Genomic DNA, 18227 nt, shown 5'->3' with positions numbered 1-18227 from the left:
GGGGGGGGTGTCCTTTGAGGTCAAGAAAACATCAAGCATGATGTGGCAGGGTGAATGTTAAATGTGTGGACATATCTGTATCAGAGTTTATGAATTAAAAAAATAAAAACATTAAAAAACAAGTCCCTGCTATTTCTTTTGTTTAACAAGCTGTTGGCTCTGTTGGCCTTTGTTTTTCATATTTTCGACTCCCGATTCTTGTCTTGTGATTTGGCTTAGGTTGCTGTATTCTTGACCCAGTTTTGTACTTTGACCATGTCATTTCTCCTGGCTACCTTACAAAATCTTTTGTGGTTTCTTGCAAAGCACAATACTTATTTTTTCTCTGAGGCTGAAATCAAAAACACTGAGCCTCTCGACCTACTCATGTTTCTCTGAGGTTCTTTATTATCTCCTTCACTAAAATAAAACAGAATGGCAAGAGGGACACTCCGGGGTGATTCATCTTTGCCCTAAATCTTCATATCAGAAGTATTCTGTCTGTGACCTTTTGAAACCAAAGGGATTGAAAGTGGTTTTGCAACCACTTTTACACTTTTAGTATAAGCAATTGTTTTCTCTCCTGCTAGAGCTAAAAACATTTTTTTTTGATGTACATAAACTGGCCTGGCCATATATTCACCAAAATACTTACAGTGTGAGATTTAAATGTGCCAAAGCCCTAAATGCACTTTAATGTATTTTTATGGACACACATGATTATCTGGCCATATTGAAATCAACACTGTAAAAGGTGGACACAGTATTTTACTTGGGCAGTTCATTTCTTACATACAAACCCCCAAACTTATACTCAAATAAAGAAAAGAACAAAACTGCTAAATGAACATTCATTAGCACAGGATGCTGTTCATCTTGTGGCAGCAGCGCCAAGTCAGTCTGATGTCCAGTAATCTTTGCTATGGTTTGTAAGCATTACCTGAGTTAATCACAATAATATACTGTCACTTTTATAAAATGCCACAGTCATAACGACTGAGGCATTGTGGAGCATCTGGACATGTCATGTAATTAGATGCTTTTAATAATGTTTCAGATGTGAGACATAGATTGCTAAAAAGAAGCCTCGGAACAACTGTACCAGTCAATTTTCCTCATTTACACCATTGTTCATGTATCTTTGTCTCTTAGAATGTCTGCCTTTATAGATTGTGCCTTTATCTCAGAGTGCCGCAGCTAGAAGGAATCAAGAAGATGTGCTATACAAGGAGCCAGTGAGATGCCGTACTAAATGTGGCAAAACCACTGCAGCTGAAGTTATTCTTTACTTCAGAAGGATTTATTGCTCTTTGAGTATACACTGACACCCGTAAGCATTACAGCTCTGGGATCTGTGAAGGGATCTATTACATGTGTAGCACAGTGCAGCTGGGGAAATCAACAAGGGGACGCCTGTAAAGATTGCTGTTAACACCTGTAGTCAGAATCTCAGCACGATAAACCTGTTATTTCTTGTAGGAGGTTAATGCCATAATCCTTAGCATGTGTCAACTTTGCCTTACTAGGTCTTTTTGGGTCTGTGTGTAAATAATACATTTGTCATATCTTGTACTATTGTCATTGTGTTTATTGCATATTGTTGCTTTCTATCTTGTATATACTTTTTGCATTCCTATATTTTTTTAGGTTTCTGTTATTGCTATTAGTGTTGATAGGCAAATTTAAGTAAAGAGTTTTGCAGAACGAATTTGCTGGATTCATGGGTGATCTTGTTTGCCGAATTTCTCCCTAAAAATATGCAATGCATCAGAGTTGGGAAAAGTTTTTTTTTTTTCTTTTATATACCAAGTGACCTAGATGCTTTGCAAGGCTGGATGACACCAGACAGCTGTAGCTACCAATTTTAGATGTATAGTCTCCTTTTGGTCCTTTTCAAGCAAGTTGGTTGAGGCCTAACCCCTCTCACTATCCCCACTACCTCTTCACATGTCCATCAGAGAGCCTCAGTAGAAGCAGCAGCCATGGTGGTGACGGTAATTTGATGAATGTGACCCAATCAGACACAGGTGCCAGCAGCAGCACTGGTTAGTGACTACCTGGGGTGCATCAGTGCACATTAGTCTATGTGCACTGATGATCCCATAGAGTTCTAAATTTAAGCCACAAGCTTTTTAAGTATGCACTGGAAGTGCTGTGTTGTTCAGCTTCCAGCTTAATGTCTGAGTGGACTTTCAGTGCTCAAGGGAGAGGACCCAGCTGTCCACAAATGGACATTAATAAAAATGAGAGAGTCCTGGATTAGTGGAGATTTCCAACCCACTACCGCTGATTCCAGGGACTTGATAGTTCTCTTGTCTGTCCCTTTCTGTCCCTTTCTGCCCTGCAATTGCTCTTCCTGTACTTTTCTGTAACTCTCGAGCACTCTGGGCTTGTGGGGGCCAAGACTTATTGAAATCATGCTTCCTGCTCCTGTTTTGCGCAATAAATTCTACTGTTCTGATAATAAATTCTGTCACTGATATCTCATAAATATCTGTGTGGGACTAGTCAGTGAATTCATGCCTTCTGCTGCTGTTGCCACTGTCTGCAAAAAAATGTATTGTTCTGATATTTTATTTTGATTAGTTTTATCTCAGAGAAGCACAGTCGTTAACACCGCTGCCTCACAGCTCAGATCACATTATTGTCTTCAATAATCAGCCCAGCATAGCTGCTAGACATTTTCATAGCCCCCAGGGACACTTAAAACACCACTGCACAATTATAACCAACACAAAACTTGTTCAGTTTCATTTCACTGAGTTCATCAAAATTTCTAAAACTTTCCACGATTTCACTGAACTTGAGGCAAAGTGAACTTAGTGAGGTTTGCTCACCACTAGTGGTTATTATTGAGTGGAAGTATTTGACTGTAGAAGAGCGAAGTGTTCAATGTCGGCCTTTTAGTACCCTTAAACAAACGGTGCTGGCCTACAAATAGCATTACACAAACTGTGGTGTAAACGTTTTGTCTTTTTGAATTAGCATGTGCTCATATCATTACATCAGTCTTGCAATGAGCACTTTTTAAATTAAGAATGTTAAACGTTTAGAAGCTATTTTGTCTGATTATTTCTGCCTTTTCTCTAAAGTGACATTATTAAGCTCCTGAACTCCATACTCTCCCAGCACCCCCTTCAGAATCCATCAAGGAACTTTGATCATTCACTTTCTCTAAAACCAGAAAACACATGTAGACTGAATGGGCATACCCCTATGCCCCCTCCAGGGTCCTCATGACGGTAAAGAGCTGGTCCACTGTTCCACAGTCTGGATGGAACCCACACTGCTCCTCCTGGATCTGAGGTTCAATGACTAGGCAGTATCCTTTCTAGTACCCTGGCATAAGCTTTTGCAGAGATGCTTTGCAGTGTGATTTCCCCCAATAGTTAGAGCACTCCCTTCCAGTCCCCTTTTATAAAAATGTAAGACCACCACCCCGGTATGCCACTCCAACCACCCAACATTGAAAAGGTATGTCAGCCATGACAGCCCAACAATGTTCACAGCGTTCAGCATTTCTGGGTGAATCTCATCCATGCCCTGGGACTTGCCACTACATAGTTCCTTAACTATTTCAGTGACCTCCACCAGGGAAATGGGTATGGATCCCCTATCAGCTTCTGGCTCTGCCTCCTCCACAGAGGGAGTGTCCGTCAGGTTCAGGAGCTCCTCAAAGTGTTCCTTACACAACGTACATCCTGAGGTGTGGGTGAGCATTTCTCCAGCTTTATTGAGAACAACCTGAGTGAAGCCCTGCCTTCCCCTTCTGAGTGGGCAGATGGTTTTCCAGAACCTATTTGAGCCCAATCGATAGTCACTTTCCATGGTCTCTCCAAACTCCTGTCATGCATGATTTGTTGCTTCCCTGAACAACAAGGCTACAGTCTTTTTGTCCTGTTGGTACTCCTCTGTTGCTTTGGGAGTCCCCCATGATAAATATATATAGAAAACCTTCTTCTTCAGCCTGATGGCATCCTTCACCTCCAGTGTCTACCAATGGGTCCTTGGCTTGCCAATTCAGGAGGCATCTATGGCCTTGTGTCTGCAGCTGTTAGCAGCTTCTTCCACAATTGAGGCTTTGAACATGATCCATTTGTTCTATTTGTCCTCAGCCTTCCCTGGATACAGGAAAAGCTCTTTTGGAGATGGAAGTTGAAAGTCTTCTGGACAGGGGCCTCCCCAAGATGGTCCCGGTCCACCTTTACTACTCACTTAAGTTTTCCGGTCTGTCCAGGTGTCTTCCCGATCATCTAATGCAACTCACTACAAGGTGGTGATAGGTTGACAGCTCTTCCCCTCTCTTCATTCAAGTGTAAAGAACAAACAGGTGCAAATCTAATGTGATTATAAAACTGATCACAGATCATTGGCCTAAGAAGCTCTGGTACCATGTGCACTTATGAGCCACTTTATGTCTGAACTTTGTGTTTGTTATGGACAAACTATGTCTAGCACATACAGTTAGTCCAATCACAAAACACTGCTCTGGTTTAAATCAGGCAGCCCATTTCTATCAATCACGCCTCTCAAAGTGTCCCCATCGTTGCCCATGTGTGTGCTGAAGTTGCCTAGCAGAACTATTGAGTCCCCAGCTGTGACCCTGTTAAGGATCACTTGCAGACACTCCAAAAGGTCCTGGTACTATGAGATGCCATTTAGTGAATAAGCACATACAGCAGTCGGAGTTCATCCCTCTGCTACATTCAGCCACAAAGGAAGCAGCACTCTTATTTTCTGGGATAAACTGTAATATGGCATCAGCCTGGTTGATGCTCAATAAGAAGTCCTCCCCCGTCTGATGCTTACTCTAGAGTAAAAGAGAGTGAAGCCTCATTTTAGTGGTTTGGTTCCAGAACAAGGAGAGTGGTTGGATGTAAGCCCAACTATATATGCCTCAACCACCAACTCCTCCATCCCTCACCCCCCCAAAACAGGTGACATTCCACACCCCAATCGTCAGTTCTAGTCCACCAAAACTTCTGCCATCAACCACTGTCCAGGTCACATTGCATCTGGCCCCTATTCCTCCTGCAGGTGGTGGGCCAACTGGAGAGCAGTCCTACGTCACGATTTCGGGCTATGCCCAACCTTGGCCACCAGGTGTTCACCTGTGAGCACTCTGACCAGGCCTGGCAAGCACATACCTGGTGGGGGTACTTTTTATATTTGTCGATCTGAATCATTAGGGACAATGAATGGCTCTTTGTCTGATCCTTCACTCGGGACCAAATAACCTATGGAGACCCTACCAAGATTTTCTGCTCTGGACAACATTAGCACACAAACCTCTGCTCTCAGAGACTCCTGTTAGGCCTTCCCATGGCAAATTTGTTCTGGGTGAGAGGTCAGACAGAGAGCTATTCTCATGATACCTTTCCGGGAATTGCCATTTTCATTTCTTTGAATATTATTAGTTCTTTCCATCATATGATGTCATATTTATCTTGATCTTCAGGCAGAGATTTGTAAAAAAAAAAAAAAAAATGCATTGAAAACTGTAAAGAAGAAAACTTCTACCAAAGTGGATGAGGACAATCTGTAGAAAAAATGCCATTAGTGCATGTGAGGTGAAAATTACAGTGGAATCAGAGGTGCCAGAATCATAGAATAGTATGATGTGTCAACTATAGCTTGCTATCCATTAATGAGTGATAGACCTGGAGTGAAATGCAATTGCTTCCACAGGTCTGTAGAAAAAAAAAAATCTCATTTTGCCAGTCAGTATTGTGCCAGTGTGTATTTGTAGATTTTATTCATGCTTCTTAGTTGTTTTTCTTTTCACTAACGGCAGGTGGTCAAGCCATTTCAATCTACTTCAATCTCTTTTTTCTTTTTTTTTTGACTTTGGCTGTAAAATAAAATTAGATAGCTCTACTCTGAGATGAAAAATCTCAAATCTAATTCTGAGTGACAAATTGATAAGTTGCAGTCTCATGAGGCATAAGTGGTACGGGATAGAGAAGTCAGAAAAGTCAGACTTCTTCACTAATCGACAGGAATTCAAGCGGCAGCATCTTGAACAAAGGACCTGCTGGGATTTAATGACATGCTTTGCAATTACTGCCCTGCACCCTGTGATGCTCTGGAACAGATGCTGATAGTTACCTACTGGAAAATTCAGTACCAAGCAGTAATTAAGCTTCAATGTAATGCAAGCTTTGCTTGTGCTTGTCTCTTAAAGTCATTATAATAAATAATGACTATTTGACCAGGAGGTAACATGGCCTAATGAGGTGGGCTTGGCACCAACATTTTTAGCCTGAACACCCATTAACTACACTAGCCCTGAGCAGGTCATGTTGCAACATAAAAACACAAAGGTGGGCTGCTATTTGGCACAATATATTTCAAGTTCAAAATGTCAACACTGGCCCACTGTGTCATTAACAGTCAGTACGTTCACATATGTGATCATTAGACAAATAACGAATACAGAGAATAGACTGTGGCCCCATACAAACAAGGTCAATGGTCAATCAACCATCTATTCACTCTCTATCCTGCTTAGGTTCTGGTTTCTTGTGACTTAAAATTTGACTATCTCAACACTACTGGCTGAGATTCTACTTCAGCAACCCTATGACATGGCTGATTTTTGAGGCATGTTTGAGGGCAGCATCAGTTATTGATATTTCAGAAGGAATAACAGCTGAGATGAACTAGGAATAGAACTTAGTGGGATGGAAGTAATTCATGAAAGGAAATAGCAGGATGGGGTGCCAACTAGGGCGAAAACTGGAATACTTGTCCTGAGCCATTGTGCTTGTGATGGGGGTCCAGGATAATCTGTGCAGAAATTCATTGTTTTTGTAATGATGCCATTAGTAGCAATATTGAAACAAAGGCAGCAACAACTACATAGTTACAGAAGATGGGAAATGCCTAATTACTTGAACCAAGTGGGCCATTATAGAAAAGAAAAGAATAGCCTTTATTGTTTTTATAAAATGAAATTTACTGGAAGCTCACAGTATAACATAAATATATACTTAAACATAACCTGTGTTAAATATATGCTGTAAGAACAATGCATATAAAATGGAAAATATCAAGTGCATGAAAATAAGTATAAATAATAATAATAATAATAAATTTTATTTATATTGCACTTTATATTTTAGCACAGGGCGAGTCAAAATTATGTTAATACTAATGGATTATTTTTATCTCGACCACACCTGCAAAAGCTGTGAGGTGGATTCTGTAAAATACGTGTAGTAAGACAGGACCCTTTTTTTTTTTTTTGTATTAGTTTTACATGATGTTAAGAGGATATTTAGTTCCATTTAGTCTGCAGTTACAAAATATGAGCTAATAATTGGATTTGTGTTGAAGTTTTATAAAATACATGTTATTATTCTGTTAGTAATGGTCTTATTAAACAGTTAATACTGTGCAAGGCTGAGTAGGGGTCCATTAATACAGTACAGTAATCCCTCCTCCATCGCGGGGGTTGCGTTCCAGAGCCACCCGCGAAATAAGAAAATCCGCGAAGTAGAAACCATATGTTTATATGGTTATTTTTATATTGTCATGCTTGGGTCACAGATTTGCGCAGAAACACAGGAGGTTGTAGAGAGACAGGAACATTATTCAAACACTGCAAACAAACATTTGTCTCTTTTTCAAAAGTTTAAACTGTGCTCCATGACAAGACAGAAATGACAATTCCGTCTCACAATTAAAAGAATTCAAACATATCTTCCTCTTCAAAGGAGTGCCCGTCAGGAGCAGATAATGTCAGAGAGATAGAGAAAAGCAAACAAATCAATAGGGCTGTTTGGATTTTAAGTATGCGAAGCACCACGGCACAAAGCTGTTGAAGGCGGCAGCTCACACCCCCTCCGTCAGGAGCAGAGAGAGAGAGAGAGAGAGAGTGACAGAGAAAAACAAACAAGCAAAAATCAATACGTGCCCTTCGAGCTTTTAAGTATGCGAAGCACCGTGCAGCATGTCGCTTCAGGAAGCAGCTGCACAGAAGGTAGCAACGTGAAGATAATCTTTCAGCATTTTTAGACGAGCGTCCGTATCGTCTAGGTGTGCGAACAGCCCCCCTGCTCAATCCCCCTACGTCAGGATCACAGAAAGTCAGCGCAAGAGAGAGAGAGAAAAGTAAGTTGTGTAGCTTCTCAGCCTTCTGCCAATAGCGTCCCTTGTATGAAATCAACTGGGCAAACCAACTGAGGAAGCATGTACCAGAAATTAAAAGACCCATTGTCCGCAGAAATCCGCGAACCAGCAAAAAAATCTGCGATATATATTTAAATATGCTTACATATAAAATCTGCGATGGAGTGAAGCCGCGAAAGGCGAAGCGCGATATAGCGAGGGATTACTGTACTGACCCAGGGTTACTACTAAATAAACTATAAGCATTGACAGTGGCTGTGTTAGACACACAAGTACAAGCTCTATTGATTGGCAAAGTTTTTTGCATAATCTTTGACCCTCTAGAAAGAACAGCATTAACTACTAATCATTTACTAAATCTCAGCCAAGCATAAGTCCATAAGTAAATACATTATTAATTTCAAAGCCTTGAATCTACATTTCAAAGTGCATTATCTGAACATCTAAAAGATAAGAGGATAAGTCATGCAATGGATGGTTCATAAAAATAGGATTAGTATAAGAAAGAAAGAGAGGAAGAAAAAGTGTAGTGGTTGACACACCAGATGTAGGTGATGGGGCATGTGAGCATAATGATTTATTTTTTAATTTGTATCCTTGTCTTTTTTTCTCCTGAAAACTATCTCTAGCTGAGAAAATTGTGATGAAAATCATTTGGGATAAAACTACCTTTAGATTAATAGAAACACTGAATAAATAGCACTCGGTAACATTTCCTCGCAAATGCCACAGATATATGGTAGCTCTACAGTTGCTCTATAAAGATAAATGTGAATATGCCTTGCAATGGATTGGCAATCCGTCTTGGGCTGGTCTGTGCTTTGCACCTGATGTTGCTGGAACAGGTTCCAAACCAGCACAATCATATTTTTGAATTTTGGCGAGTATGACAATAACATTAATGACATGTTTGAAAGTCTGTTAGTTACTACATCAGAACCCAATCAGGAGACACTGAAACAACAACTAAAAGGTTTTTACTATTCGAAACAGCATTCAATAAGCTGTTTGATTCTCATTTGGATAAACGGTTCCTGCAGAAATGTAGATGTTTGTAGAATGTCACCCTTGTAAGGTATTGCATATTCTTTTCACATCAAATTTATTTTCTGCTCCCTGCTTTCTCGTTTGCTATATTTGTAATGATTACAAGGCTGGATGTAATCTATGATGGGACACCAGTCATAAAGTTACAAATGAACATGTCTGTGGATAAGGGGATGAACATGCAAGCTCTTCAGAATGTGACCAGGCTGGGATTTGAATGTAAAATTCTGTTATGAAGAAGTTCAGGTCAGGTTAGGTTGGGGAATATGCAATATGCACTGGTACAGTGCATTGGAATACCCAGTACACGACGAAACAGCTCGGGATCCTGGTTGGCAACCCCCCAGGCAGACACAAGCTCTAGTCCCACTCCCTTGAAATGACCATCTATTTGCCACAGCCAGGTGTTATGTGGGTATCCCCTTGGCTTGATCCAGCCGTTCGGATCCTCAACATTGAGGATTCTGTGAGCTGGATCACCCTCAGGGAATCATGTCACATGGCTAAAGGTCATATACACAATGCAGGTAATGTGCCTCATTTGGGAGTCCATGAGCAACCGCTCGTTCAACACAAAGTCAAACTAGCAATACTGGAGAAGTCCAGTCTTCGTCTCAGGTCACTAGATAGCATCTATGTCTCACAAACATATAGCAGAAGTCTGTGAAGTCTGTCCATTGACCCTGTGTCTATTTGGGTTTTCTTTGGGTACTGTAGTTTCCTGTCACTTCCCAAAGATGTTCCGATAATATTGATCAGTAGCCTTTGCCCTGGTGTTGGTATGTGCTCAATTAGGTCCTGTCTAGGGTTGCTTCCTGCCTTATGTCCAGTTCTAACAGGATAGACAAAGTATCCCTTTGACCCTGATGAGGGATGGACATGTAGTGCCTTTAAAGAGTGTTCATCCCTTTTGAAGTTTTTCACATATTATCGATAAATATCAAATTATAGTGAATTACATTTGGCAGTTCTCAGCATTTGATGTTTTTAATATTGACTCTTTATGGTCAAAGTAAAAACAGATCTCTTCAAAGATGTCTAAATTAATTACAAATATAAAATATCAAATAATTGAATGCCTAGGTATTCACTCTTTTGAATAAGACGCACCTAAATCCTCACTTGTACAGCCAATTGGTTTTAGACTACCTGTTTGTATTCAAGGAGTTTCAGCTGACTGTAATACAGTGGCATTTTATATCTGAAAGGTCCAGCTTATGATGAATCAGTATAATGGTCCAACCACAATGAAGATAAAGGGACACTCCACTCCAAGAAACTCCATGAAAAGGTAACTGAAAAGCACAAGTCAGAGAATGGAGACAAAAAATATCCAAATCATTGAAAATCCCATGGAGTCCAGTTAAATCAATGATTGAGAAAAAGTATGGAACTGCTGTAAATCTGCCCAGAGTAGACTGTCCACAAAGAAATTGAGTCATCATGGAAGACTAGTGAGGGAGACCACCAATTGATCAATCAGAAGATACAGTGGATAAGATTAGAGAGACTATGCATACAACAACTGTTCATTGGATGATTTACCAGGAGCAGCTTTATGAGAGTAGCAATGAGAAAACCACCATTCAAGTAAAAACAAATGCACATAACATCTCAACTAGAATTTGCCCGAAGGCATGTGGGAGACTCTGGAGTCAGCTGGAAAGGGACTAAACAGGCTAACTTTGAACCCTGCACTTACCCAAGGTACACCACCCCCTCTTTGAAGCTGGGGGATGGCAACATGAGATCCTGGAAGGCTGTTGAGAGTAGAAGTGAATGCAGCAATATACAAGGAACTCCTGGAGGAAAACGTGATACAATTTGCAGTAAACCTGCAACTTGTGAGAAGATTTGTTTTCTAGCAAGACAATGACCCCAAATCATAAAACCAAAGTTACACAAGAATGGCTTCAAAACAACAATGTTAATATTCTGGAGTGGCAGAGTGCCAATCTCAATCCAAATGATTATTTGTGGCTGGACTTGTAAAAGGTTGCTCATTCACGAGCCTCATGCAGTTTCTCAGAGCCTGAGTAGTTTAGCAAATGCTGAAAAAATGCAGTGTCCAAAGCAGACAGGGAGAGATCTATGCACAGACGTAAAGCTGTCATGGCTGCCAAAGGTGCATCTACTAAACACTGACTTCAAGGTGGGGTGAAATCCTATGCATTAATAATTAATTTAGACCACTTGCAGAGATCTGTTTTTCACTTTGACATTAAAAGTCTTTATCTGTTAGTCTATGCTGAAAAAGCAAAATTAAATGATATGAGATTCAATGTTATATAACAATGCCCTGGGGTTTGTTCTTGCCTTGCACCCTGTGTTGGCTGGGATTGGCTCCAGCAGACCCCCATGACCCTGTGTTAGGATATAGTGGGTTGACTGTTATATAATAATAAAATGTGAAAACTTCCAAGGTGTGGTGAATACGTTTTATAGGCAATTCCATAAGATCCACACAGGTAAACAAAACAACTTGAAAGCTTACAAACCGGCAAAGCTGAGTTCTGCTTCAGTTCTCAGTAGCTCTTGATGTCTACCATATCTTTCATCACACACCCTCCTCCTCCTCCTCAGTCCCAATTTGCCAGTTCATTAGAGGATGACATGGCAAGACATTTAAAAGACCTTTTTAAATTATGATAACAGTAATAACCATGCATCCATCCATTTCTGCATCTACTATTTCAACCACAGGAACATCTCATCCATACATGTGACTCTTGCACTGAACACTTTTTGACTGATGTTTTTTTTTTAAATGAATTCCAAATATTCTTTTTACAGGGCATACGGAAAACTGTGTCCAGAATTGGTTTTGACTGTGTACAGCAATATTTATGGTAAACACCATCATAAAACCCATTTGTGGACTTTTTCTGAAATAAGTGTGAATTTGTCAATGTTAGATAAGAGATGGGAATTTAAACAATATTGCTTGGATATTGAACTTGATCACTACTTTTCTTAAAAAGCTTATTATCCATGCATTTATCTGTTTCTTGAACCAACTAAATTTAATCAGTTTGTAATTATAGGAAGAGGGGTGGGTGGGTAGGAGAAGGGTGTGTATGGCCATTCTTATCACTTCCAGACCACAGTAACAAATCATTACCCTTTTTGCAGATCGGACAGCATTGATCTGGTTCATATTCAGGATCCACACATTCCGTCTGTGGACACGCTGCTACTGTACACAGCACTTCTCCGCTGGCTTCACAACGGCACTTTTCACATGGAGACACCTGTCAACAGACAAAGCATCAAGATGATGACAAGTTAAGGTTCATACACACTGCAGATACATGTACATCTATCCAAACAAATTGGTCTAGTTAGACTGTCAGTATATGTATGGAGTAACTGGAGAGGATGCAAAGCAATGGAATGTTGAGAACATACCCTTAGAACATCCATCTGTGCTCCACTTGGCTCTGGATTTCAAGGAACCAAGATGCCCTTGAATTCTTGGACTCTGTACTGCCACAGATATATCAGTCGCATGTGATTCAGCCATTTCGGGTTCCTATTCTGAATAAATGGCAAACTCATCAACTTTGAAACTACTTGTATCGATCTGAATACTGTGGCTGAAGGAACCTCACAGAATTTGAATTCTGTAAAGCTTAATAAGGTGAATTGGAGATTTGTAAGCCTCACAATACCGACCACACAAGACATCTGTTGTTATGTAGATTTGTTTTAATTTTTTGCAACATCTGTCCTGTTTTTTAGTTTCTTTTCTCACATAGGTTCAAATTCTGAGGTTATTGTCATGTTTTGACTCATATTTTTAATTTTTCCTAACAATTACTGAGACTCCAAACATAATTTATATATCATTTTGGGGGATTTTGCAGCCCAGGAATTCAATGGTCGCATTTATTTTTTGTTTCAATGCACCTTTTCTTATAATTATTTTTTGTGTTACCCCAAAGCACAATTTTATTTCTATGGTTACTGCCAGTTTGTGACTTTAGTGTTGACAGTTGCTACGTGGATGTTAAGGGTAGCATTAGGGGGTGATGGACAGCATGACATTAAAAGCCACACCAGTGTCCAAGCTTGGATTCACTAAAAAGACTCCAGCTTTTGTTTGTATGTTCATTGGAAAGGCTCTTTGGTTTCTAGACCTTTTGCAAGTCATGCATGGGCACAAAGTGACCACCCAGAAAGCTCAGGTAAGCCCATCAATACAGATCCCCGGCAATTATTGGGGTGGGCTGTCACTAACCATACCTGCTGATTCATCCACAGCTCTAAACCAGCCCAAGGAAATGATGCCTAGCCTACCCCCCACCCCTTCTGAGCTTGGACGTAGATAAACAGGCAACCTGCAGTGGGAGGTCATCATTCACGGCCCCACTATCTAAGTACACAGAACTCTCTCTAGTGTTCTTTGTTCATAGTGCCACACCACTGTTTTTCATTTTGTTTAAACTTGAGCCAAATTAGACTGCTTTTGTTATTAAATGAGGTTATCTATCCTGGTACTCCAAACCCTCGCACACATTTCTCATACCAGTTATGTGCATTATTTTGGCTTTCAATCTATTCAGTACAATTTTTTGTCTTCTATTCTATGCTTAATTTATTTTATTCTTGCTTGCCTGGTTATGATTTTAGCTTTCTTTCCCTGACCTCACCTTATCTCATGATTACATCATTTAAAACAGCTGCCATGCTCAGTCGGTACAGTTAGTTTTCGGTTTATAAATGTATCTAAAACAGTTTAATTATTTTGACACCTTTTCCAATTGCATTTTGTGTTTTCATGAATTTCGCCATTATGTGGTTTTGTAGCTGCAATGCAGTGATTGGTTGTTAAGTGGTGTGGTTTTAGAGGTCATGACCTGTGACTCACTGGTGCGAATGTTTAAAGGTTAATGCAGTTCACTTCCTGGTTTCCAAGATTACAAATAAACTTCAAAATGTACTGCACAATTAGTTTTGGTTAGCGTTTCCTGGTGTATGAACTTTATATTTCTCTTTGACTTTGATTTACAGTAATTTTTGTTTGGCCTTGATGACAGAAGTTTTGACTTTCTGGTTTCATCCTAAGTCTGTTTATATTTGATTCCTTCGCATTTAAAAACTTACTATCTGTATCTATAGTAGAATATAACCAAACCCAAATGCTCGTGTCTCCATTGCACTCACAACAATTAAGTAAGCATTGCTTGGTTGACAACTCTTTAATTTTTAAAGTGCCTTACTTGAGAAATATATTATTTGTTATATTGCATTGTTTGTCATTCATCATGTCTCCACACAGATTTTTGAAGACTTCTCCTCTTCTCGTAACTCCAACAGTCTACTGGTTACATTTTTTTAAGCAACTCTTTATTTAAGGTTTTTTAGACTTGTCCACTGGCAGCATCCTAATACCGCACAAACAACAATATAAAACACATGGAGGGCTTCAAAATTGCCACATAATCGTATGAAAAAAAAATACATTGTTTTGGCTGAAAACAAGGAAACATTTTAGAAAATCTCCTGAAATGAATAGCAGGTTGATCCAGACTATTTGAAATAATAAAGAGAAGCGGCTGAGTAGTCACAAACATCAGCCGTACCCTTTGTATTCTTCCTATGCAGAATGATACAAAGCACACCATTAAACAGGCTAATGCTGAAGCACAAACTGGTGGCAAATGGGACAAGGCTTTGGAAAATAATTACCGAATGCTGACTACTTGCTCAGATGCATATTTCAAGGGTAAGTTTTCACCATCCCAGCATCTCATCCACTCCAGTTACACCAAAAATATTCTGGCAAATGTGCATTATTTATTTGAAAGGATAAAATCTTATGTGTTATCATGTACAGTGGATTCAGATAGTATTCAGACCCCTTCACTTTCTACACACTTTATTATGTTGTAGATTTAATTTTAAATGGGTAAATGTGCCATTTTTGCAGATCAAGTGACACTCAATAGCTCTTAATGATATGTTTTCAGAAAGGCTGGCCAATTTATTAAAAATCAAAAAGTAAAATCTGTCGTTTATATAGGTATTCCATCCATCCATTGTCCAACCTGCTGAATCCGAACACAGGGTCACGGGGGTCTGCTGGAGCCAATCCCAGCCAACACAGGGCAGGAACCAATCCTGGGCAGGGTGCCAACCCACCGCAGGACACACACAAACACACCCACGGGCCAATTTAGAATCGCCAATCCACCTAACCTGCATGTCTTTGGACTGTGGGAGGAAACCGGAGCGCCCGGAGGAAACCCACGCAGACATGGGGAGAATATGCAAACTCCACGCAGGGAGGACCCGGGAAGCGAACCCAGGTCCCCAGGTCTCCCAACTGCGAGGCAGCAGCGCTACCCACTGCACCACCGTGCCGCCCCATATAGGTATTCAAACCCTTAAATCAGTACTTTGTAAAAATAATTACAGATTATTTGCACAGATGGATTTGGGCAGTTTATTTAATTTATTTATTGTACTTGGTACACTTTATCCCATTCTTCCTGACAGATACTCAACATCTATTACATTGGATGGGAAGTGTTTGTGATCTTCTATCTTCAGGTCCCTCCACAGATATTCTATGGGGTTTAGGTCTCTCCACTGATGTTCATTGACTCAGCCACTCCAAGGCAGTCACAGACTAGTCCTAATGCCACTCCAGTGTTGTCTTGGCTGTATTCATCATGTCATGGTCATGCTAAAAGGTGAACAGTGTGCACTCTGGAGCAAATTTTCTTCATTGATTTCTCTGCATTTGGCTGAATTCATCCTTAGCTCAATTTTGAGCAGTCTCCCTGTTTCTGCTGTTGAGAAGCACCACCATAGTTTGATGATACCACCACCATGCTTCACTGTAGGGATGGTATTAGGTAGGCAGTGAGAAGTGCCTGGTCTTCACCAGACACGGTGTTTGGAGTTTTGCCTAAAGCATTCAAATTTTGTCTCATCAGACCAGAGAACCTTTTTCCTCATGTTCTCAGAGTCCAAGCAGGCTATCATATGCCTTTTAGTCAAGAGTGGCTTCCAACCAGCCACTCTTTAAATACTTATTTGATGGAATGCTGCTGAGATGGTCATCTTTCCAATAGGTTCTCCTAGCTCAGCAGAGGACCTCTGAAGCTCTGTTAAGCTGAACAGTGTGTTCTTGGTTACCTCCATGGCCAAGGTCCTTCTTGTCCTGTTATTCGGCTCAGTGTGGCTGGACAGCAAACTCTAGAAGTCCTGGTGGGTCAAAACATCTTCTATTTCAGTTATTGAGGCCGCTGTGATCCTGGGAACACTGTAAAGGTTTACAAATTATTTTATCCTCTTGCCCTGATCTATGTCTCACCACAAATTGATCACAGAGGTCTACAGAGAGTTACTTGGACTTCATAGATTGGTTTTTGTAACAACATGAAGTGTAAATTGTGTGACCTTCTATATACACGGGTGTGTGCCTTTCTAAAATGATGTCCAATTAAATCAATTTGCCACAGGTGGACTTCAATACAGAATACTTTGTGAATCCATCCTATGGTATGGGAGATACTCTAGACAGACAGATATATATGAAAGCACCACATGGACTGTAGATAGATAAATACAGTAGATAACATTCCCTGCCACTGCAAAAAACATGTGCAGAACCAGGAACCTGAGATATTGTAAATGTTGCCCATACAGATCATCATTTGCATTTATTTATTTAGCCTGTGATTTACATAAAACAAGTCAAAAACTGACATGTGCAGAAAGTGAAGGGGTCTAAATACTTTCTGAATCCACTGTAATTGAACTGTTTAACAGACACAAAAAATAAGAAGAAAGTGAACCAAACTGACTAGATTTGACCAATCAGCCATTAAGACATCCATCCTTCAATTTCCAGACTCCCTTAATCCAATTTTAGGATTGTGCATATTCTTTAAAATACATTGGTGATTAACATAACATTCCCAAATTCACTTGATTCAGTTCCAGCTTGTGACCTGGCCATAGCCTAACCAGGCTGCATTGGTCACAAGATTCTCCTTAGGGCCGACACACGCACATATGCACACACACACCGGCCAGTTTTAGGTCATCTTTTTAACATGTTCATCTTTGGGATGTGGAAGAAAAACTGAAGCAACTCCTGTAGTTACAGAGAGCATTTGTATACTCCACACAGGCAACAACTGGCCACAGGATTTGCACCCAGGGCTGTGAGACAGCTATGCTAATTTCTGTGCCACTGTGCCGTCCATCAAAAATTATATATAAATTTAAAAATATATATATATATATATATATAAAACACTGTAAAAAATTAAATAAAGTTAAAACTACTTTTTGTACATCTTTCATTTTGTTAATGTTATTAATATGCAATTAGGCTAAGTAATTTGTTGGAATATACTAATGGTTTTTACAGAAATTCAGCTCTCCTATTGTGCCTTCAAGCAGGCACTGTTTTCTGAATAAATTACTTCACTCCTTTCTGGTACACTGGAAGAAGAAATCATATTTGAAAAGTTAAAATTGACATATATGATTATGGACTAAATCACACCAACAAAACCCAAAGATATCTATTTTCCCACACCATGCTGCCTTTTTAAAGGTAGAGAGGATTAGGCCTGAGATGGGATTGGCAAAATAAAGATATCAGGTTTTATTACAGCTCAGAAAAGCATAATCTGATCCAGAGCACAAGCATCTAGAGGATTCCCCACGTGGCTGAAGGCACCGATTCTTATAGTCTCTGCTTGCACATGAGAATAGTGGCTCTGGTCCTCACTGCAACCATCATTAAAAGATAAAGCATTTATAAGAGACAATGGTAGCATATATTAAATGCTAAATGTAATTTGTTTCAATCACATCATGCCCAAGAGTTTAGTAAATTTATCATTATTTTATATAGTGCCTTTCACATCCTGAGATCTTTCAGTAAACAAATAAGAGGGAACTACAGTATGTATCTATTCAGTCATTTTTCTTCGTGCCAGTCCCAAGCCCAGATAAATGGGGAGGGTTACGTCAGGAAGGGCATCCGGTGTAAAACTTTGCCAAATCAATATGTGGACAACAGTACAAATTTCCATACCGGA

General features: G+C 39.9%; 1 protein-coding gene across 1 annotated transcript in view; it reads right to left on the bottom strand.

Annotated features, from left to right (window-relative positions):
- Nucleotides 1–18227, bottom strand: part of vwc2 (von Willebrand factor C domain containing 2) — a 101414-nt gene that overhangs the window by 31534 nt on the left and 51653 nt on the right. Inside the window, exon 3 of the mRNA XM_028818011.2 lies at nt 12281–12410. Coding sequence (XP_028673844.1) covers nt 12281–12410 — 130 coding nt within the window. The remainder of the gene's footprint in view (nt 1–12280; nt 12411–18227) is intronic.

The sequence above is a fragment of the Erpetoichthys calabaricus genome, chromosome 13 (assembly GCF_900747795.2).
Source record: "Erpetoichthys calabaricus chromosome 13, fErpCal1.3, whole genome shotgun sequence".
In the NCBI taxonomy this organism is placed as follows: domain Eukaryota; kingdom Metazoa; phylum Chordata; class Cladistia; order Polypteriformes; family Polypteridae; genus Erpetoichthys; species Erpetoichthys calabaricus.
The sequence above is the reverse complement of the archived record's forward strand: the minus strand, read 5'-3'. Positions and strand labels throughout refer to the sequence as shown.